The 22,587-nt window shown below is 35.1% G+C and overlaps 1 protein-coding gene across 1 annotated transcript; it reads left to right on the forward strand.

Moving 5' to 3' along the window:
• Positions 1 to 1,597: 1,597 nt before the first annotated feature.
• LOC123712995 (histone-lysine N-methyltransferase trithorax) lies at positions 1,598 to 22,346 on the forward strand. Its single transcript, XM_045666450.1, has 13 exons — positions 1,598 to 2,235; positions 3,290 to 4,472; positions 4,633 to 4,824; positions 5,141 to 5,454; positions 5,811 to 6,317; positions 6,580 to 6,753; positions 6,997 to 7,206; positions 7,367 to 7,528; positions 7,782 to 17,312; positions 17,509 to 17,732; positions 18,803 to 18,930; positions 19,034 to 19,224; positions 19,807 to 22,346. Exons 1-13 carry the CDS (start codon positions 2,056 to 2,058, stop codon positions 19,978 to 19,980), a joined length of 13,170 nt encoding a protein of 4,389 aa, XP_045522406.1. The 5' UTR covers positions 1,598 to 2,055; the 3' UTR covers positions 19,981 to 22,346.
• Positions 22,347 to 22,587: the final 241 nt, after the last annotated feature.

Below are 22,587 nucleotides of genomic sequence, written 5' to 3' on the forward strand. Positions count from 1 at the left end.
TTTTGTCAAATGTAACACGGAAGTTCGCGTCTCACTAATATACCGCTCAAATTTGAAAAACATAATCGCGCAACAAACTTTTTTGTCTAGCGCTCGCGATTTATCGTCCCTCAAAAACATAATTGATCGCCGAAAAATACTGGAAAGGTGGGTTTACTGTGATTCATACGGGTGAGCCCCCTGAAGGGGAGTTTATCCATTTTTATATTTACACCATAGCCCTCGCGGCATGCGCGGCGCGTCTTCGCCAGTCTCGTTACTACAGTTTCACGTACGTACACCAGTGCGATCTCAGTGATGTAAATATAACACTTACAATAATATTTACTTGTGAATTATTGTTTTGATGCGATAAATAGTGGGAAAGACTGATATTCTAATAAACTAGTGAGAAAAGTTATGGTGTTTGTGTGAGGAAACAATTGGTTTCTTAGATTGTTTGATTTCGATCGTATCTACTCAAGGACATGCTTCTTTCTCATTATTCTGTATTTCAGGAAGCGTTTCAGCAAAGAACTTTTTGTTCTCATAATTCACGCTAGAGGTCAGTACTTCATTAAAAACTAGATACCAGTACGTTTTAGTTATATTAACCTAGGTAAATTCAATTTATATATATAGCTTGTACAAATATGTATTAAGGGTTATTGTACCTACTCTGCTCTTCCCTTTGCATCCCTTCTGCGCCCTTTACGCATGATCGACCGGTGGGTTTAGGGGGTTCATTATAAATAGGGTGCGAGAATACGTACGTGGTTTAAAACATGAATATTTTGTTTTTGAACTTAAGAGTTACATTATAAAGATTTTTATATACTGTATCTTTTTAATAGTGCGTTTAAAATAGACTTGTATACCTGCCATATTCAACCCTTTTTTATATTGGAAAAACAAATATTAAACAAAAAGATTACTACATACTAATCATATAATTGTAGTATCAACTTTCTTATTTTCTTCAATTATACTATATTATTATTAAAATCGCATATAATATGGTTTAACCCGCTAGTAAATGCGATACCTATGTAAACTAACAGAACGTTCTTGGTAGAGTACGGTAGGCCATGTAAATTTCAACTTTTTATTTTATTTTATTTTTTATATAAATAGTCTGAAATAAAAAAAGAAGTTTATAAAAGTGTGGTGGAAACACAAACTGGACACAGTTTAACTATGTAGGTATATACAATATTAAATAATGTTACAATCTTTAATATAAGGTTTAAAAATAATTATAAATAAATACCCCCTTAGAACAAGAAGAATTAACTATTCAGTATCTACAAATCTAATTGAATCAAACCAATAAAAATTATGCCTAGAACGATTGCGTTACGCGCACGTACGACAATATTTTGTAGATTTTTATTGATAAATCTTAAGAAGTAGAGCGAAAAGCTATTGGTGCGTCTAATGTCTATGCAGATAGATTATCCATTTATAGAGCAAGCAAGACATACCGAACGACATCGGACATGTTTGTTTTCATACCGGTCCGAATTAACGTCGCGATTGGTTCAAAATCCATAACTGGCCTCCGAGAGCCAGGTGTCGTTCACACCGCGGCCTCGCGCGCCTCGTCTCGTAACTCGTTAATCACTCGTGTTCGGTATTGTTATAGCGCGTCGTACAGCCATCTTTGTCAAATTACGGGCGATTCATTAAATTAATTTCGTTTCCCCTATCAAATGGAACAAAACGCAGATAGTGTAACTGACGCGACGCGTTGTGGAATCGGGAACATTACAACATTCTCTTTTGTTTTATCGCCGACAACGCTTTGTTGAATGGAAGCGTAACAACGTATACGGCATTAACGATCAGTCAACCATTAAAATGATGGATGATGTTGTTCTTTATAAAAACTGTGTGAAGTGCCCTATTTTGTGAATAATGTAAACGGTGTTTTAGTGTTTATGTTTTGATGTGTTTGTGATCCAAACTGCGTCTTAATTGTCGTACACATTGCATAAATGAGTGAAATGGCGTTGCGGAGCGCGCGGGCCCGAGCATGCGCGCCAGTTTCCTTGCTATTGCTGGGAACCCTCTGAAATGTCCTTAGTTTACGTGCATATCAAAATGGGAAGGTCCAGGTTCCCAGGGAAACCCCTTAAGTTCCATAACAGAAAACGTATAAGTGTTTTGTCGGGGACTGTTTACCACGAGAATACTGTTGATAATCATGCAGGCAGCCGTAGTTCAACCACTAATGAGTTTTCGGGGGAGAAAGAGGTACAACGAAATTATCTTTAATTTGCTCATATTTTGTTATAAATGTTTCAAACATATGTTTTATCATTTTGTTTACGTAATAACTCTAGTACTATGAAGCGTCAATCACAGAGTATCAATATTTGACAAACATAAAAAAGAAGCAACATTGAATTCTTAAACAGGTCAAGGACTGTAAAGAAACAATATCTAAATTTGGTTGTTTTCTCGTTTTTAGGAAAGCTTTTAATTAACTACAAAATATAAATGTATTAGAAATATAACCTTACTTTTGAAAACAAAAGAAATGTTCAGCCTTGTCAAAAATTAAAACATCTGTTCATTCTATTACTATAAACTGATATTATACTACACACATTTCATGGTTTATGTTTCATGTAATACTGAAGATCTGTAAGAAGTTTACTCAGTAGTTTTTATCAAACCACTTGTGTATTGTTATACTAAGTATTTTTATGATCCACTTTGGCCTATTATTGTATCTTCAAATTTTACATTAAGATGATAGAACTATTAGAAACCTGTTGGTATTGCTTAATATTTACACATATAGAAACTATACAATACCTGAACACTGTGGATCTGATAAAAAAATATCAAATATCTATGAACTTTAAACCAATAATAATAATATATATTGTATTTCAATAGAATGTAGAAAAATAATTACCAAATTGATAATGTTCCTTGGCTTTTATTTTATATTACTATTTTATGCTTATTTAAGTAAATAAATGTGTAATTGGTTGTCATTTCTGAACTAATGTTTACATTACATTTAATAATGTATCTTTGATATTAGATCTATATAGATATCATAGACAAAAATAATAATTGCACAAACCAATATTCGAAAATCTGTTACAGTAATTTGCTGTTCTAAATCACTCCATCAAATCTATAGAATTGGTCAATACACTAGTTAATTTAGTGGTTTTCATACTCTCTTGATTTATAATATAATTTATTAACATAACTGCTTTAAAAATGGGTTACTGAATAAATAGCTCATTTAATTACATGTTGTTCATTTTTATTTATAAATCTATTTCAGGAAGAAGAGAAGAAAGAAAATAATAATGAGAAAGAGGCAAATTCAGAGAGTGGTGGAAATAATAATAGCCCTTTGAGTGAAAAAGAAGACACCGCAGAGAGTAGTATTGATCCATCCAAATCTCCAGTTAGAACTAGGTCACAAAATAAAATGGAGCCTCCAAAAGGAGATAAACCTAAACTAGTGAAGAAGACTGTTACTTTTGGCACTGTAGAGAGTTGCGAGGATATTTTGCTGCCTCTCAAAAAGATACCAAAACATCATGCTCCTCTCATTTCAATTATAAAAAAGAAGTCTGCCTTTAAACAATCTGACCAAACATTTAACAGCATTTTGAAACCAGCAAAATTAACTGATCTAAGTTCAAAATCTTCATCAGAATATCATGAAGGCTACTTAAAGAAGAATTTGAATCCACTTTCAAAGTCTACAAACAAATTTTCACAGTTTAGTGAAAATCGGTGCATGTCCCCTCCGCCAAGAATCAATTCTCCAGTAGAGAAAGAAAGTTTGGGATCTGTAAAATTTTTGCCAGTCAAAAGTAGTCATTCTTCAAGAGTTATAAAACCAAATAAAAGGTTTATTGATGGTGAAGACCAAACTTCAATATCAAGTGGCTTGAGTTCAGGAAAGGTTTTAAAGAAACCAAAACTAAAGAGGCTAGTTTTTAATAATTTACATGATGATGATTCTCAACAAGATGAAGAGCCAGATAAAAATGAAAATCAACCTTTATCAACTGGTATTTTTAAAGATAAATCAACACATTCATTTTCTGGTCTCACAACTTCCCGAAAGGCCACTCATGATTTATTTTCAAATGAAAAAGAATCTGAAGTTCTTCAGGATGAAAACTCAAATATTGATGATAAAATAAAATCACCAGAGTTGAATAAAGAAGAAAGAACAGGGAATTCAATGAGGAGACTCTTGGACTTATCTGATGCAAGTAGTTCTAGCCACTCAAGTAGTGGTTCAGAGTCGGAAGATAGTTGGGAAAGTGAGAGTCCCAGAAACAGTGGTGATGAGGAAGAAAAGCCTTTAGTCAGCCCTGAGAAAGATAAATCAGCCTCTCAATTGTTGAGTGGCAAAGTCATTATAAGGGAGGCTCGGTTACAACTAACAACTACACCACCATCATCAGGTCTAGATGGACCTTTTTCAGCTGTGGCACCAACATCATGTAAGTAAAGTTAACTAAAATAACACACAATAATATTGTTACATGTATAATGTATTTGTAATATGTATGTGTAATTGATCTAACTGTGTTCACTGACTAAATTACTTTATGTTTTGTTATTCTTATGCCTTAAATTATCATTAATATTATTAATTTTCAGCAACTAACCCTCCAACAACAGTTACATGTGGAGTGTGTGGAGCTGTAAGGTTCTACAAATTTGTAAAACAAGCCAGAAAATTTGGAATTTATTCATGTGAATCCTGCCGTAAATTTGTCTCCAAATTGCTTAAAAAGGATAGAATGGCATTGCGGACATCGCCACTTGTCCTGCATTGTGAAAGAGGAGAAGGTATGATCTTATTATATTTATAATAATATTCTTAATTCATTAATGTAGTAATTTCAAATACATAAGGAGTTCCATTCCTTCGAATTCTTCAAAACTATCTTAATTGTTATTTAAAAAACAAAGTTTAACATATCTTAAGTTATAGAATATGGGCTGTAACCTGCCTAACCAATTTTTATAAGATTATAGTCTACCTGTGGATTCCAAGAAAAACAAATGTTTGTAACTAAATAGTTTTCATTATTATTAAGTATTAACAAGGAAATATTTCTTAAATAGTCTTTAAAACTAAATGTTACCCTTCTTACATTTTCAGGTAACTGCCAAGTTCCACCAGTTCTGCGCTCTCAACAGTGGAAATTATTTAAATGTTCTAATAAGGCAAGGTGTCCAGCTTGCTGGCTTAAGCTATGTTTGAAAGCTTTCCAAGTGCCTACAGATAAGAAAGCAATCCTAATGTCTATGTTGCCATCTTACATGAAGCCTGGTGCTAAACCAAATACTCTAACACCTAAACCAACAAGTAATTCTGGATTGACAACTCCATCACCATTGTTTAGTGGATTATCTACAAATGAAAATGAGAGCAATATCTTTGCTGTCAAATCTAAGAAGGCTGATGGATTAGAGGTATGTACAATAATTAATCCATAAATATATGAGTTTGTAAATTTCTCTTTTTTCATATCATAAAAGATTATCATAAAATTTCACTTGGTGGTAGTTAGAGAGTTACAAAGTGAAACTACTTTTACCCTGGATAAATCTTGTAGTACTGGGATAGCTTATCAATTGTAATTGGTGTCATGTTAAATTTTTTTAGGGCATGAAGTTTTCACATTTCATCTGTCATATTCATTCATTTTTATTATTGCGTTTTAGAACATATATTAATTAATCTTGCAAAACATACTATGTTGAACAAATTAAGTCTTAGAAGGAATATAAATTATAGAATTAACATAACTACATTTTTCTCATTACAGGAGGAAGTGAAAACGCATAATGAGAGACAAGATGAAAAAGAATCAAACAGCAATAGAAAGCGTCGTCTAGCTAAAATTAAAGTTCGTAAGAAAGATAAAAGTGATTCGAAGCTTATAGAAGATCCAAAACGACAGAAAATGGAATTAAAGGGACCCCGAGTTAAACATGTGTGTCGGAGTGCTTCTATAGTCCTTGGCCAGCCTATTGCAACATTCCCCACCCAAGAAGAAAAGGACAAGGATAAGCCAACTTTATCAGATGAAACTGTGTCTATGGCAACAGAAAAAGACAGAGCTACCCCAGAAATGAGTGAATCAGAAGATACTGAGAACAAATTGCAAATTGTTCCAGAAGTAACTAAGGTTGATCATGAAGTAATAGAGCCTAAGAAAAGAAAGGTTGAACCTACCGTATTAAAAGCCAAAATTGAATCCAGCGAAGATGAAACTGTTCTTGATCTTATTCCAAAGAAATCTACCTATAAACCACTAACCAACATAAGCAATGTAAGTATCTACATTTAAAAAATATAATTATTGGAACTTTTGCATGTCACATTTTTTTTAATGCAACTATAATGCAAATATCCTAACACTGGCAAGTTTAACGCAACAAGTTTAAAAGAGGTTTATCCTTAAAAAAATCACCTTTTATGTCTGTGAAATATTTTTTATATTCAATTTTTATAAATACTGATGATAATAAATAAAGGTATACTATTATACTTTAAAAAGACAAGTGTTATTAGAATTTACTTTGAATTTTCAGTTACGAGGAAGATCACAGAAGTGTGGCCAAAATAGGCCTGAGCTAATTTGTGTTGATTTCTGGGAGAGTTATGATCCTGACGAAGTGTGTAATTCTGGCTTTGGATTGATTGGTACTGCACCATTTACCATTGCTAAATTGTGCTTCCTGTGTGGTAGTGCTGGAAAAGAGAAGGTAAACTTTTTTTAGTCCATACCTGAATATGTATTACATTTATGATATTATTTTGCTTAATTTTATTTATTAGTTTAACTTTTAATGCACTGAAACACTATTAGTTTTATTCCTTAGTTTTACTCCTAAGCAGTGACTTTCCAAGGAGATACAACCACTTCTCTATGATCTAACGGAAATTGCTCCTCAAATACTGACCGACATCCAAAACAAAATTAAAGCGGTAATTATCTAATTATTCAGATGTTGGTATGTTCGTCGTGCTGCGAATGGTACCACGGGTGGTGCGCCGAGGGCTCCGGTGGTGGAGCGGCGTGGACGTGCGCGCGGTGCGTGTGGTGTGCGGCGTGCGCTCGTCCGTCCGCGCGCGTCTCGTGCCGTGTTTGCGCCCGCCCTTACCACGCTGCTTGCCTACCACCCGCACCGCCGGACCACAGGAGCGACTGGCCACAGGTAAAGTAGACAGTTTTAGGCTGATGGGATCACGTTGACCGTCGGCTAATAGGTCAAGATGTATGATTACCGTACTTCCTAAATATTATAATTACAAAGCACTCAATCGCGATATTACAGGAAATTTATGTATTTTTATTCTGTCCATTTTTTGTTACAGATATGTAGTGCATGTCTAAAATGCAAGAGTTGTGACAGCAGCCGTGTTAACAAGTTTGTGGGAAGTCTACCGTTCTGCCGGCCTTGCTTTAAATTACGGCAAAAAGGCAATTACTGTCCCCTATGCCAAGCATGCTATAGGGATAATGACTTTGATAGTAAGGTAAGATATCGTTCTAGAAAATTTTCTTAAATGATTTACGTACGTTTAAAAAGAGATAATTTTTTTGAATTATTGTATCTAATATTGCACATATTGGTGTTTTAAGAGGAGGCACATAAATCTAAACATTAACCAGATAATCTGTTCATTTTGACAATGCATTGTTATTCCTACATTACAAGTTAATTATATTTTTTATTTGTGCACCTTATATGTATACCTATCTTTCTAAACTTACATTTGGGATTTTCAGATGATGGAATGTGGCTGGTGTGCAAGATGGGTCCATGCAAGCTGTGAGGGTCTTTCAGGTGAAGGATATCAGCTTCTGTCAGCATTGCCACCATCTATCGAGTATATTTGCTGTAAATGCATGCCTCACGACCCACCGTGGCGGAAAATGTTAACGGAACATTTAAAAGGAAGACTTTTACATCTCTTAAAACTCCTCGCCAAAAACAAAAAAGCTTGTGCTCTTTTAAAGCTCACTCCTCACAAAAATACTCCAGTACCCAACAAACCTTATCGGCTCACCTCTCCTCAAGCAATACGAAAGTTACATTTCGACACTGGAGATGAAACTATGAAAAATACAACAGAGACAAAGGTTTACCGTAATACTGCAAAGGGCCGTCGAAGTACACAAAAAACGGACGAACTCGCTCTATCTCAATCGTGGCAATGCCCTTTAATACATGATGTTGAAATGGAAAAAGAGGAAATGCCACATCCATCACATAAGATCGTAAACCTTCAGGAACCACTAATGCAAAACAAAGAAATTTGTTTCTCAACCGGCCTCTACAATAAAACTGAATTCAATGCATCATGTGTAGAAGTTCATGAAAATAATCCGTCGGATAAACAAGAAAAGGCGGTTGCTATGTCGCCCTCCTTGTTGGATAAATATGAACCAATCTCTGATGATGATGAACTTGTTGATAGATTTCCACAAGCCCGCAGTGAACAAGATCTGAGTCCTAAAATAATTCGTGACATGAATCAAGATGAGGATATGGAAGACATGAGCAGACTCATTTCACCATCACTGTTGGACATAAAGAAAAGAGTAAATAGCGATGAATACATTTCTCTCAAGGATTTCAATCACGACATGAAAGAAGTCATTGAAAGAACGGCTAGTGTGGATTTAACCTCGATTTATAAGGAACTATTTTCAGAAACATTTCCATGGTTTAATTGTGATAACAACTGTCTCCAACCAAATCTAGAAGTTGAAGGAGAACAAGAAGATTCAGACTCATTAAAAGACCAAGAAATGTCTGATAACAAAGGTGTGAGAAACACCGTACAGTCCATTGAGAGGCCTTTGGACCAGATAGTACCCAAATTAGAAGAAAAACAAAAAGAAGAAGAAGATTTATTGGAATTTTATCCTATACTTGACTCAAGAATATGCATATTATGCAAATCTACAGGTGATGGGCTACCGGCAATGGAGGGCCGATTGTTATACTGTGGTCAGAACGATTGGATTCATGCCAATTGTGCTTTGTGGTCGGCAGAGGTGTTTGAAGAAATCGACGGTTCATTACAAAATGTGCACTCTGCTATTTCCAGAGGAAAAATGATCAAATGCGCTTCTTGCGAAACCAAAGGCGCTAGTGTTGGATGTTGCGCTAAAAATTGTAGTGAAACTTATCATTACGCATGTGCAAGGCGTACTAATTGCGCATTTTTGGACGACAAAAGAGTATTTTGTCCAACTCATGGAAAGGATATACCAAAAAAGAGTCTTCAGAAAGATGCTGATTTCGAACTAACGAGGCCAGTATACGTAGAATTAGATAAAAAAAAGAAAAGATACAGTGAGATATCTAAAGTACAATTCTTGATGGGATCTTTATGCGTAAACAGTTTGGGGAAAATAGTGCCATCTGTCTCTGACTACGAAGATTTTCTGATGCCAGTAGATTTTTCGTGCACTAGACTTTTCTGGTCATGTAAGAAGCCTACTAAGATTGTCAGATATACAATTAAGACAAAGCTTATATTGGCGGAACCCTTACCTGGGTTTGACTATGGAGTGAATATAACGGTAGACCATACAATGCATGTCCAAGTTGTGGAACGAGTCATGGCTGAAATTGGAGCGTGGCATCACAGCTTAGAGAAAGGCACAACAAAGGTCCTAATGCGGAAAAGTGATAAATCACCAATTAAATTCCGCAATGCTGTAACATTGGAAGATTTAGCTGTTAAGCAAGTGGTCGACTTCTTACTTGATAATGTTTGTAAGCAAGAACAACAAGATGAGGAAGAACCACAGAATACTGCTGACCTTCTTCCGCCAGAAGTAAAGGATGCCATATTTGAAGACTTAAATCACGATCTCTTGGATGGAATATCAATGCAGGATATTTTCCCGAAATTAATGTCATACGAAGACCTCGTAGCTATGGACTTGAAGAGCGAATTTTATGGAGCAATGAGCCAATCTGATGACAAATCCGATTCACGATCGACGGATTTTATTGACGAGTTGCTAAATGCTCGTTTAGAGTCCGGGAGCAAAGAACTTAAAAGAAGCAAATCAGAAATGCTTCTACAAAACCATAGTCTTAAGTCCCTGACGACGGGTCGCGGACAGCAAAGGTCGTCATCCCTGACTTGGAATAATAAATTTGATACGAATCTATTATCCTCTACAATAAAAAGATGTAAAATGGGAAAATCATCCAATGTCACTGAAAAAATGGGCCCGGTACAAAGACCCGAAAACGCATTAGATACAATTAAAGAAAGTGACAAAAATACTGACAAAAAAACAAAAAGGGAAGTGGTTAATTCCCATGAATTATGTTCTGAAGCACCGCATACGTCAGGATTAAATTATAGAACAACATCACCTAAAGAAAAAGATGAAAGTTCTGATAAAAATGATAAAAACGAAGGATATTATACTGATGTAATAGATTTTTACACTAAAATTCAATGCAGCCCAATTTCACAACTCGATGGAGCGGGAGATTGGTCTGGGTCAGATAGTAATTGTAGTTCAAGACCAGGCAGTCCTCAAAGTGACTTTTCACCAATACAACAACTAGATGGCGCCGAAGATCATGGTGATAATATGCACAAAACGCAAACAAACCAATATTTATACAGGGCTTCTGGATCTGAAAGTACATACACTGTGACCATAGCTGGTAACTCTATCAGTGGACAGCCAGAACTGGTAATGCGGCCTTTAGATGACAACTCTGGTTCTGGTCCAATGGAACAGTTGGTGAGATGTGATAGATGCCAGTGCACCTACAGAAACAAAGAATCGTATGACAGACACATCCCATCCTGTGATATGATGTCCACAAGTGAGAGTGAAAGCGAGAATCCAAAATCACCTGAAAATAGGACTTTAACAACACTACAAAATGCATTCCAGAACGCATTTGCCCAACCCATGATCATTCACGCAGGTGTTGTAAACGGAAGCGAAAATACTGTGAAGGCAGAATCTATATCTACAAGAAGAACATCGATAAATACACGTCAAATCACTATTAATGGTACAATTGTGGAAACACCATCTCCCGGACCTAATAACGAAATGACCATGACCATTACAGAGCAAATGAAATCTGGGACAGTTATATTCGATCAAAGCAAAACCAATGTCCAGGTTTCTTCTAATCAACAAGTGCTTTCGTCACCGCAAATAGTTGTTACACCACAGATGTTATTGCCGCCGAAAACTAGCTCCGCTGGAGCACGCTCGCTCATGGGTCCTCAAATTATTACTCAACCAGGCATTCTGCCCTATAACATTTGTGTCAAACCTGGCAATGGAAACCCGAACATACAACAAATCCATAGTGGAGCAGACATGACCCAGCTATTGACTGGGTCAGGAGGCATACAAGTAATATCATCGAATTCTAATCAAGTTCTTACAATTCCTTCTAACCAGATGATACAGGGCAAGAGTCAAATCGCCAACTTTCCAAATATGGCTAGTGCAAGTTCTATCGCTTTGCCAATTAATTCGATTCAAAGTATGCCCAATAGTTCCATTATTCAAAATATCCAGCCCATGATACGGCCACAAATACAAGGTAATCCTACTATTGTTGTACCTGCTATGACCACGCAACGGTTATCTTCTCCGAATTCACAAGGAAAACAACAGATTATGTTACCAGGATCGCAGCAAAAGTCTCCTAAGAAGCAATCTGCCCCTGTCCAATCTAAATCAATGTATCAGGCAGCAAATAGAGCTAGAGGTAGAACAATACCAAAACCAGCCAATACCATTAAAAGGCAGACTAAATTGGAAAAAACAATCACGACCATCAATCAATCGCCGCTTGGCCCAGGCAATACCGTTATTCAGTTACAAACTAATAACCAGACGGGACAGCCCTCGATAATAGTACAGCCGATGGGGAACCAGAATATTATGTCATACGTGGAAGCTTTATCGCAACAACAAAATCAGAATATGCAATATATAGCCACCATTGCACCACAAGGTGACTTCAAAACTGGAGCGACACAATTTATATCTCAAGGCAGTCTTATGCCTCAGACATTCCAAATACAGCAGACCGAATCAGGAGGACTGGTCGCAGTTCCAAGTGGAGGTATTCCTGTATTGCTACCCCAAGGAAATGTTGTCTTGCCGCAAACTCTACAACAGGGGGCGACCATACTACCCCAAGGAGCGATACAAACCCAAGGAATTCTTTCGCAAGGTCCAAATGGCCCGACTATACTTCCACAAGCAATTCACACACAAAACGGCACTACAATAATTCCACAAGGCGCGATTCAAGGCCTCACGCAAGGAAATTTGACATCTCAAGCAACTCTTTTACCCAATAATACCTTACAAACCACTGGAGCAACTGTCGTGTCTCAAAGTGGAATCGGAAATGGCCAGACAACAATAATTCCGAATGCATTAGTTTCCCAAGGTAACACAATCATATCTCCGGCTACTGGTACGACTATACTACCTCAAGGTACAATATTACCGCAATTTTGCAATGACCAAGTCATCCTTGGCTCAGCTCCTACTCTAGAAATGGTAACTGATCCATCTGGATGTATGTACTTGACTACCCAGCCTGTCTATTATGGCCTTGAGACTATAGTTCAAAATACTGTAATGTCATCACAACAGTTTGTCTCTACTGCTATGCAAGGAGTACTGGCTCAAAACAGTAGCTTTTCAGCAACGACAACACAAGTCTTCCAAGCCAGTAAGATAGAGCCGATTGTGGAAGTTCCGACTGGTTATGTCGTCGTTAATAGTGTCGGAGAAGGTGTAGCTGCGCAAGTAGCATCATCAGCAGCCAATGTTGTAACCGGTCAATCTGTGCAATCGGGACCGCAAATACTCAAAAATGTCAAAACTACAGTGCCTAATTTGACGTTACAACCTCTTCCAGATAAACAATCTCTTAACAGAACTCAAAAGGTTTTGCAAATGGGTCCAACGCAAATGACCTTAGGACCTCAATCTATGGCAAACCTTATAAGTGGGAAACATACTATGAACCCTATTACATCGCAAGTTCATAATATGACGTTGGCGAATAATATGCAAAATATTCAAAAAGCAATAATTTCTAAGCAAAATAATGTGTCAATGTCTCCAAATGTCACGCTAGTTTCGTCAACTGGACAACCTGTTATGGCAATATCTCAATCTATTCCAAATTCAGTTTCGGTTCCATTCTCTATGCAGTCGATACCGTTATCACAACCCATTGTATCCAGTTCGATATCATCGAATAAAAATAATTCGATGAAAATTGAAAATTCTCATGTGATTGAAATCAGTGGAACCTTAAATGATAACTCTAACTGCAACAGTATGCCAACTATAAGCGTTGCTCACAGTACAAAATCACCTACCCCATGGAGACAAATCAATCCCCCAACCAGCATTCATATGGGGGACAATAAAATTGAGATTCATAACATAGGATTGAAGACTAATGCTGCGACATCTATGGCATCTAATATGAATAGCGGAATCAATGGACGTCAAAATATGTCTCATGATACCGATAAACTTAACCAAAATTGCTTGCTGTCTATTAATAGCAATACAATGTCGGGATCTTTGCATTCCCATCAGTTTGAAGGAAATGCACATAACAATCATTCGTCAATAAACACCTCTAACAATATGATTCAAATAAATTCAGGAAATATATATTCGCCAGCATGTTCACTATCAAATAATTTCGACGCTGACACCACATTGAAATTGAGCAAAATAAATGCTTTGTCTAAAACCGAAGGAGGTCATATGAACTTTTCTCAAGAAATTATGGCAGCTCACTCTCAACAGCATATTCAAAACGAAAAGGCTTTTCAAAATATGGGAAACAATGACAATAACAAACACAATACTGAGAGCATGCTCGGCTCTATGAGTATTCACAAGATGAGTAGTTGTCAGATTTCTAACAATATGAACAATTCTACGCCATCGATAAGTATTATTCCACATAATACCATACGACCTCAAACTCAAACAAATCAAAGTTCAATCAATGTTATGAATAATCAAAATCAAATTTGTTCCATGTCTAATGGACAAATGCAGATTATGAATTCAAATAGTTCAATGCAAAATGTAAATACGTCTTGCCAGGAAATGTCTAATAGTAGACCTAATGTACCAGCTGTTAATGATAACATTCAACAAAATAACCAACAGCATGACATCAGTAATCCATCTATGAACAATGCAAACATGCCGCATGGAAATATGCAAATAATTTCACACGATAACCCGCAAATACAAGCCAATAATCAGATTCATATTTTGAATGGACAAATTCAACATAGTCGTCAGGGTGAAAATAATCAGTTGCAACACCCACAAATAAATCAAGGCAGTGGCAATAGAGCGTATCACGATAATTTTATGACTAATCAATCAAATCAACATCCATCAAATATGATGTCTTCACGAAGTACACCAGAAAATAATAATTTAATGAATCAAAATATAAATATGCATAGTATGCCTAATTCCCACAACATAAATCGAGCTGACTTGAATAATATTAATCAAATTCATATGAACCAATCACTAAATAATATCAATAATTTACAAAATAACAGGATGGTTATGGATAATATGCAGCAACATTCATTGAACAATTTAAATAGTATAAATCAGATGCATTCTAACAGAACGATGGAGACACTTCATAATCAGCAAATGCATTCAATGCAGCAACAAATGAATCATCATGCAGTACAGAACAGTAATACCAGATCCCAAATGGATCCTAATATGCATATGAATCAACCCATGTCAATGCAACAAACTAGACAAATGGAAAATATTCACCACCATCAACATCAAATGCCTAATGTAATGCAAATTTCAAATAATCGGACGCATATGGAAAATAATCTAATTGATATGAATCAACATGTTCCCAATCACATGCATAACAGACAGCAAATTGACAATAACATGCATATGCATCACATGGGCGGTAATAATCCAAACATGAATCTTGGCAACCAAATTGATAACAACATGTCTATTCATAACATTCGTCATGAAAACAATACAATAAACATGCAGAACCACAACTCTTTGAATCAAATCCAGAATAATAGAGCATCTTTAGATCACTCTAATATGATGCAACACCAGATTAATACTATGAACTCTGTCAACAACATAAATATGCATGGTAACCTTAACAGTTCTATGCAAATGAATAATTCCAGTCATCAACAAATGAACAACTCGATTTTACATATGCCTAATATACCGGACATTAAAAATGAGATTCAAAATGCTTGTGCAAATACTTGTTCCAATGGCAGTTCACAGTTTACTACTAATCAGTCATTTGAAATTTGCTCAAATATGAATTCAAATAATATGAACCTTAATAATTCTGGAAGTATGATGCACAATAATATGGGAATGAATAATACAAATAATATGTCAAATAACATGATGATGGGCAATGTAACAAACAATTCACTTTATGGAAACAATAACCAAAGTAATGTATCGGCGCATGAGCTGTTGATGAGTTGCAACAATTCCTCAGATAATATAAATCTTATGTCTAGTAATACAAATCATATGATGATGAGTAACAACGCTCCACATAATAATAACTCAAACCAGATGATGGGAAATCAAGTGCCGAGCAATACTCAGATAAATATAAGTAGTTGTATGAATCCCAACAATACAGCTCAGAATCAGTTAACAAGTTTAGATAGTCAAATAAATGTTAGTAGAAATATGGCAATAAATGAGTCACCTAAATTCCCCGGTGATGCATTGAGAGGTAAAAATATAATGGGATCGATAAATACTAATATGACGATATCAAACCTTCCTGAAAATGATTGCAGTAAAGTAAATGTTAGTGGTGCTAACGAAAAGCAAAACCATGCTATGTCTGTTAATAATCAGATGAACTATATGCAAATGAATCCTTCAAATAACAATAGAATCATAAACTTACCAGAAAGAAACCGAATGAGTAATACCAATTTAGAAAGTAACATGAATCAAATTTCGCAACAACATAATATTCGTGTGGTCACCAATAACGCCAGCAGCAATGTATCTAACGTTTCACCGGATCCTTTGTCATTCCAGCAAAAAACAGAGGCAAACAGTACAATGATAAACGTTCCCTTCCAAGCAATACCTAACAGTGCGCCAATGAATATTAATGTCAACTCCAGTAATAACACAGTCAATATTACTGTGCAAAACAATCTGGTAGATCCTAAGATTGCTTCTAAAGCAGCGGATATGAATTTCCCATTACCCACTACCACTAACTTATTGCAAAACCAGAACAGTGCTAATAGTATGATTTGTATACCAGTTCAAAATAATACAATCAACTTACCAACTCAAAATAGCTCCAGTATTACATTGCCTAAAGCTCCTCCGACTCAACAGTCTGGTATACCAACTAATGTCGTAAATCCGATGTCTATGAGACCCATGAATAGGGTGCTGCCTTTACATAGAGATGGACAGAGCAAATGTAAATCCGTGGGTGTCAAATCGACAACGGTGCCCAAGCAACGAACCGTTAGTCATGATATGCCAGATTTGAATGTAAAAGATGAAAACATTGATAGTGACTTGGAAAAAGCAATCGAGGAATCGAAGCGAATGATGGAACTAGAGAAAGCAAAGAGGGAAAAAGAACAGCAAGATGCGTTGAGAGCTTTGCAGATGTCGACTGAAACACCTCAAGCAAACACCAGTATGGCATTAGTGGATCCACCGCTTGGAAGAACTAACGAACGAGTTGAAACTATTACAAAAATGACATCACTTCCAAGTTTGGATGCTGAGATTGAACCTGAGCATTCGAAAGTTTTAATTGAAAAAGATATAAATAAGTCTCCAAGTATTCTTGCCAAATCAATTCCTCAAAAGATTATGAAACGACCTCTCGGCGACAAAAAGTCGGATACGGAAGTTACAGTGTCGAAAAAACAGAACAGGGTTTATAAGGGACAAGAAAACAAACCGTTGTTGCCGAAGCCTACCCCTGATCCATCTAAGGATGATGGCCCTAAACTAATATATGAAGTGACGTCAGAGGATGGCTTTAACTACAGCTCGTCATCCTTATCAGATTTGTGGTCTAAAGTAATTGAAGCTGTACAAAATGCCAGAAAGGAGTGTGGTTTGCCTCTCATGCAGTACAACCTACCGTCAACACTTTCCGGCGCTCATTTACTTGGACTTAACAACAATGGATTGAGATATCTAATTGAACAACTACCAGGCGTAAGTATACATAATTTTTATTCTAAAAAAACAATCTCCTCTGAATTTTATATTAATAAAAATTCATACCCCTTCAGTGAGTGTTTAAGGGCATCCTCGTGTGTGTTATTTAAATAGTTAATTACGAAATTGAAACATATTTAACTGAAAAACATTTTTTTGAATGAAGCATTAATGAAGTTATATTACATATTAGGCGAATCGCTGCACGAAGTACAAGATCCGTCAAGGGCGCGCACTAAACAGTTGGGACAATGATTTGGACCTTAGTGAAGGTTTTAAAGAAAGTCCGTGGGGTAGTGCCCGAACGGGACCCATCGCAAGAAAACAGAACCACGATATGTTTAGCTGGATGGCTTCACCCTTTAGAGAGGAACCACCGCCATTTGGTGGACAAGAGGGGGAGAACTCTATTTCAAGGTAATTAATATGTAATATCGTGATCTTCACTCGATCGAGTCAATTGTATATTTTTTAAATTTTGTTTATAAAAGATAATAAAGCCATCAATCATGTTATTGCGTTAAAAGTAATGCAAAAATAAACTGAATTATTAGCACTATATCATCAATTAGTATAGAGATATATACAGTGGTGGTCATATAATTAGAAACAAATCTTATGTATAACGAAAGTATAACTTCAACGTACAAATGTTCGTAAAAAATAAACACATTCAATATTTAATAATCGTGCAAAAATATAGCCACTCAAATAAAAGCCTCATTGTATGCATAAAATATAAAACATATCTTACGTTTGTTTACAAAATGAATCTGACACTTGCTGCAGCTATACATTTGCGTCAAAAAATGGCCCATCTAGGAGCCCCTAACACCAGTCAAAACTGTATGAAGCATTTGTTGAAGCATATAATTCAATCCCCCTAGAAAAAAATATGAAATTGATTGAATCAATGCCACGTTGTGGCAGTTACTGAAAATAAGGGAGGCGTCACTAAATATTAATAATAACTATTGGTAGACTGTGAAGAGTAGCTATTTCGTAAATAACAATACTCATTACTAATACTTAAACAAATATTGTTTTTTAATACATTTTTTTGTTGTTTCTAATAAGTTGACCATTATTGTTCATACGTTAAAACTGATTTAAATGTTTGTCCGTAATGTAATATTGAAACTGCACTTGTGTAATATAAATCGTTGAACATATTATATTCTCCTATAAAAATTGCGGTAAAGTATCTTATATAATGTCAAGGACCGTTAGTTAGTTAATGTTTCTAATTATTAGACCACCACTGTATAATTAATATATATGAATGTATTATTTTATCTTAAAAGCGTCACCTGGAAAATATTGCCGTAGTAATCCCCCGTTGCCTTCCTAGTTATTTAATTTCTATGATTGTTTTGTATTATTATGCAACGTATGTAAATCATCAATCATACATATATCAATTGTATGTTTACTACATACAATTGATATTATTGTATACTTTTATTGATTACTGAATTATTTTGCAGACGTTTGGCAACTCTACCGCCAGCAATGAGATTTAGACAACTAAAAGAGACTTCGAAAGCATCAGTAGGCGTATATCGATCGCATATTCACGGACGAGGACTTTTCTGCAAGCGCGATATTGAAGAAGGTGAGAATTTCGATTAGATTTATATTTATTATAATTTTACTGATACGAATAATGCGACAATATGTATATACATTTTTTTGTACAAACAAATGTGTTCTTTCAGGAGACATGGTAATCGAATATGCGGGTGAAGTCATACGTGCCGTATTAGCAGACCAGCGCGAGAAGAAATACGAAGCGACAAGTGGGCGACGAGGCGTCGGTGGATGCTACATGTTCCGTATTGACGATAACCTCGTAGTCGACGCCACACTCAAAGGCAACGCGGCGCGGTTCATCAACCACTCCTGTGATGTAAGTACTGTGCTTTTTAATGCAGATTTGCTATCGAATATTTTTATATTATCAATTCACTAAACACCAATACGTTATATTTTACAAAAATGTATTTATATGGTCGGTTATTTTTCAAATTTTAGTGCTATCTGTCGATATAGTAAACGAAACGTAAAAACCTTTCTGACTTATGTCAATGAGACATACGTCAGTAACTTTGTTAAATTTGTATGGATGTGAAAAAATTCAATTAAAAGATTGTCTAACATAATAATAGTAATTGCCAATCCATGTCTGAGGACCAACATTTTTCTTCTTTTTGCGTCATACTATTTTATATAATCATCGTATTTTTACGGCGCTTACTACACACATTAAAATTGCAAAACTTTTTTTATCAATAAAATCATAGATATGTCAAATAATTATAATATATTTTGAAACAACATGACGCTTCTTGGGCATCATAATTATAATACCATACTAAAATTATCTCTATAAATGAATGCATCCAATTCAAAACTTGTCTTGTTGACATTTACTCTGCCACCGCCAAACTCGCCTGATCCTGTTAGACTAAATTGAAATGATTAATTTCAGCCAAACTGCTATTCCCGTGTAGTGGACATCCACGGCCATAAACACATCCTTATCTTCGCGTTACGTCGCATCACCGTTGGCGAAGAACTAACCTATGACTACAAATTTCCCTTCGAAGAAGTGAAGATACCATGCACATGTGGAGCTAAAAAATGTCGCAAGTATCTCAATTAAATAATACAAATAGACTTTTGTGAATAATTATGTCAATTAAGAAGCGAGCAAAACGCCCTACAAGTGTTCCGTCCCACGGGCGAAGGAACCAAACGGCAACTAATCAAATAGACATAGAATAGCCTTTACGATGATTAGATTTCTTTTCCACTAGCATAATTTATGAAAGTACATAAATTAGACTATATTTTGATAATGTCGGACGATTTAGCTTAGATCGGATTTGGCGAGTGAAAAGTAAGGAAATGCTGGGTCGAGCACAAAGTGTAGTATATGACAATAAGTCTAGACGACATATCGTTTCCCACCTTTGACATTGTGCCAGACGGACACATTTACATGAATCTTGTTATGATCTCTATATTGAATCTGCCCAGTGTTTAGAGTTGTTGGATTGTATATTTTATTGGTTTAGAAATTAATATTTTGTGATAAGTTTAAGATATTTTTGTAAATATTTTTATGTTGTATCATTTCCGGCTCGAAGGCCAGGTACATTAACGTTGTTGTGATATGTGACGAATGTAAGGGCATAGTGTATAGGTATCGTATTTGTTCCTCATTTGTTCTTATCCTTGTGATCAGTTAAGTCTCGAAATCGTATCTCGTGTACATACTAGATGACGGATAGATATAAATACCGGTACATTCGAAGGGTAGTTTCGAGTACAATGTTACATTTTAGTAATTTTTTTAAGTATTGTATAGAGAATGTACATAAGAGAATTATTTGTCATAATAACGTGGTTAAGCGACAAATCGTTTTATCGTAGTCATAGCGGTAGGGTACTTTATGTAATTTAATGTATTGTATATATAAGTTATTCGGTGTGTGGGTTCGCGGGATGAGAGAAGTACATCCGATGCACGTATTAACGTGAATGCACATTATTAGCTTTAATACTTTCAGCACAGCTTGGGTTTTACCTGTTTTATTTCATTAAATTGTTTTTTAAGGAATCCAAGAATAGTCCGAAAGTAGAATACACACATCACATTGTCATCACATTGTTAAAATGATTTGAATTTAATTCAGAGGCAGGCGTTATATACATTTTTTTTATTTACTGCATCCCACGAGCAGTATTAATATATAACGTATTTTCTGAAGTCAATAGTTTTAGTCTTACGATATTTGTACAGCCTACATGCTCTTCAGCTATTGTGTTAATATTAAAAAAAACAACGTTTGTTTTCAACGCTTTAATACAATATTCGGACGTAATTTAATTAAAACAGACCAGTGATAAAACGAAATCTTTTAGATTTCATGATATTAAAGGGAAAACGGAGCCCTAAGTTGTCCGAATAGTTAAAGCCTAATTTGATTACGCGATTAGTAAACCCATATTATGTTTTAAGCGTTGAATTATAAACATTGTTCTGCGTCATACTTTGATCTGAAAAATGGAATTTTTGCGGTGGTCAAAATATAAAAACAGTAAAAATGGTAATTTCATATTATATTAACGCCACTGATTACATGATGCTAATTAACTTTAAGAGTATGAGGTTTTTGACCACCCCAAGAATTTGAGGTTGGTTGTTCATAAAAAGTAACCCGACAAATCTTGTATTTCAAAGTAAGTTAACACAATTTGTACTCAACACTTCATGTTTTGTGAACAGCCATCCTCAGCAATTGTCCGATAACTAGTCCTTGTAGAATTTGTGATTTAGTTTCAACCCTAGCCATAAAATAGTTGATTGTAATTTTAAAATTTTCTCTACATTTTATACATGGTTTAGAATTATACATCGACTTATGGATAATAATAAAAAAAAGTACAGATAATTTTATCGATTAGTTATCATAATTTTAATTTCATATTCAAATAATGTTAACATTAATTCTAATTTTGCTGTAATTTTACTTGTTGACCCTGGCAGTGTTGTGAATTTGTGATTTTCGTTTTGTATAAATGATAATATGGGGTAAACTACGCGTCGCGTTTAAAATATTCTGCATTTTCATAAATAATTATTTGTCATAATAACGACCATATTTTATATTGGAAACTCCATGTATGTACATTAAATTACACTAACATTGGTAAATAATGTTATATGTATTAAGTACAAGTTAAATTCCGAATAACAGCCAAAATTGACGCGTAGTTTAAGTCTTACATGAAATTTGGGCTTTAAGTGATATGTGTTTTGTTAGTACTATACAAAATGAGGAATGACCAAATCACCAAGTGATAAATGATTTGATTAATTTGTGAACATTCGCTTTTGATATTATTTGATTGCGTTTTGAATATAATGCTTTTATTTTATGTGAACACATGCCATTTTGCCTAAATGTTATTATAAATTATATTATTGCTTTAAAAGCACCAATTTTACAATGCATAGTTCTATGTCCTGTCTATACATTTATTACTTTATTTATTTCTATTATTATTATTTTGTATTGTGGTAAATTTTACCAAAAATAAAATTACTAAAATGTGCTTTAAATGACCATTTTATTTCAACCTCCTATGAATATGGCATGATGAAATAAATAATAATAATAAATAGGATGTGGAGAAAATAAAAGTATTTTACAAGCAATGCAAAAAGCAATCAATCAGCAAAAAACTGATATGCAGGAAATGA

Source organism: Pieris brassicae, chromosome 1 (assembly GCF_905147105.1).
Source record: "Pieris brassicae chromosome 1, ilPieBrab1.1, whole genome shotgun sequence".
Taxonomy (NCBI): Eukaryota; Metazoa; Arthropoda; class Insecta; order Lepidoptera; family Pieridae; genus Pieris; species Pieris brassicae.

Excerpts from the sequence above, each read along its gene's own strand:
- LOC123712995 (XM_045666450.1), top strand. The coding sequence starts at position 2,056 with ATGTCCTTAGTTTACGTGCATATCAAAATGGGAAGGTCCAGGTTCCCA. Across the intron at positions 6,318-6,579 it reads CACTAACCAACATAAGCAAT|TTACGAGGAAGATCACAGAA; the intron begins GTAAGTATCTAC and ends TTGAATTTTCAG. Across the intron at positions 17,313-17,508 it reads TAATTGAACAACTACCAGGC|GCGAATCGCTGCACGAAGTA; the intron begins GTAAGTATACAT and ends ATTACATATTAG.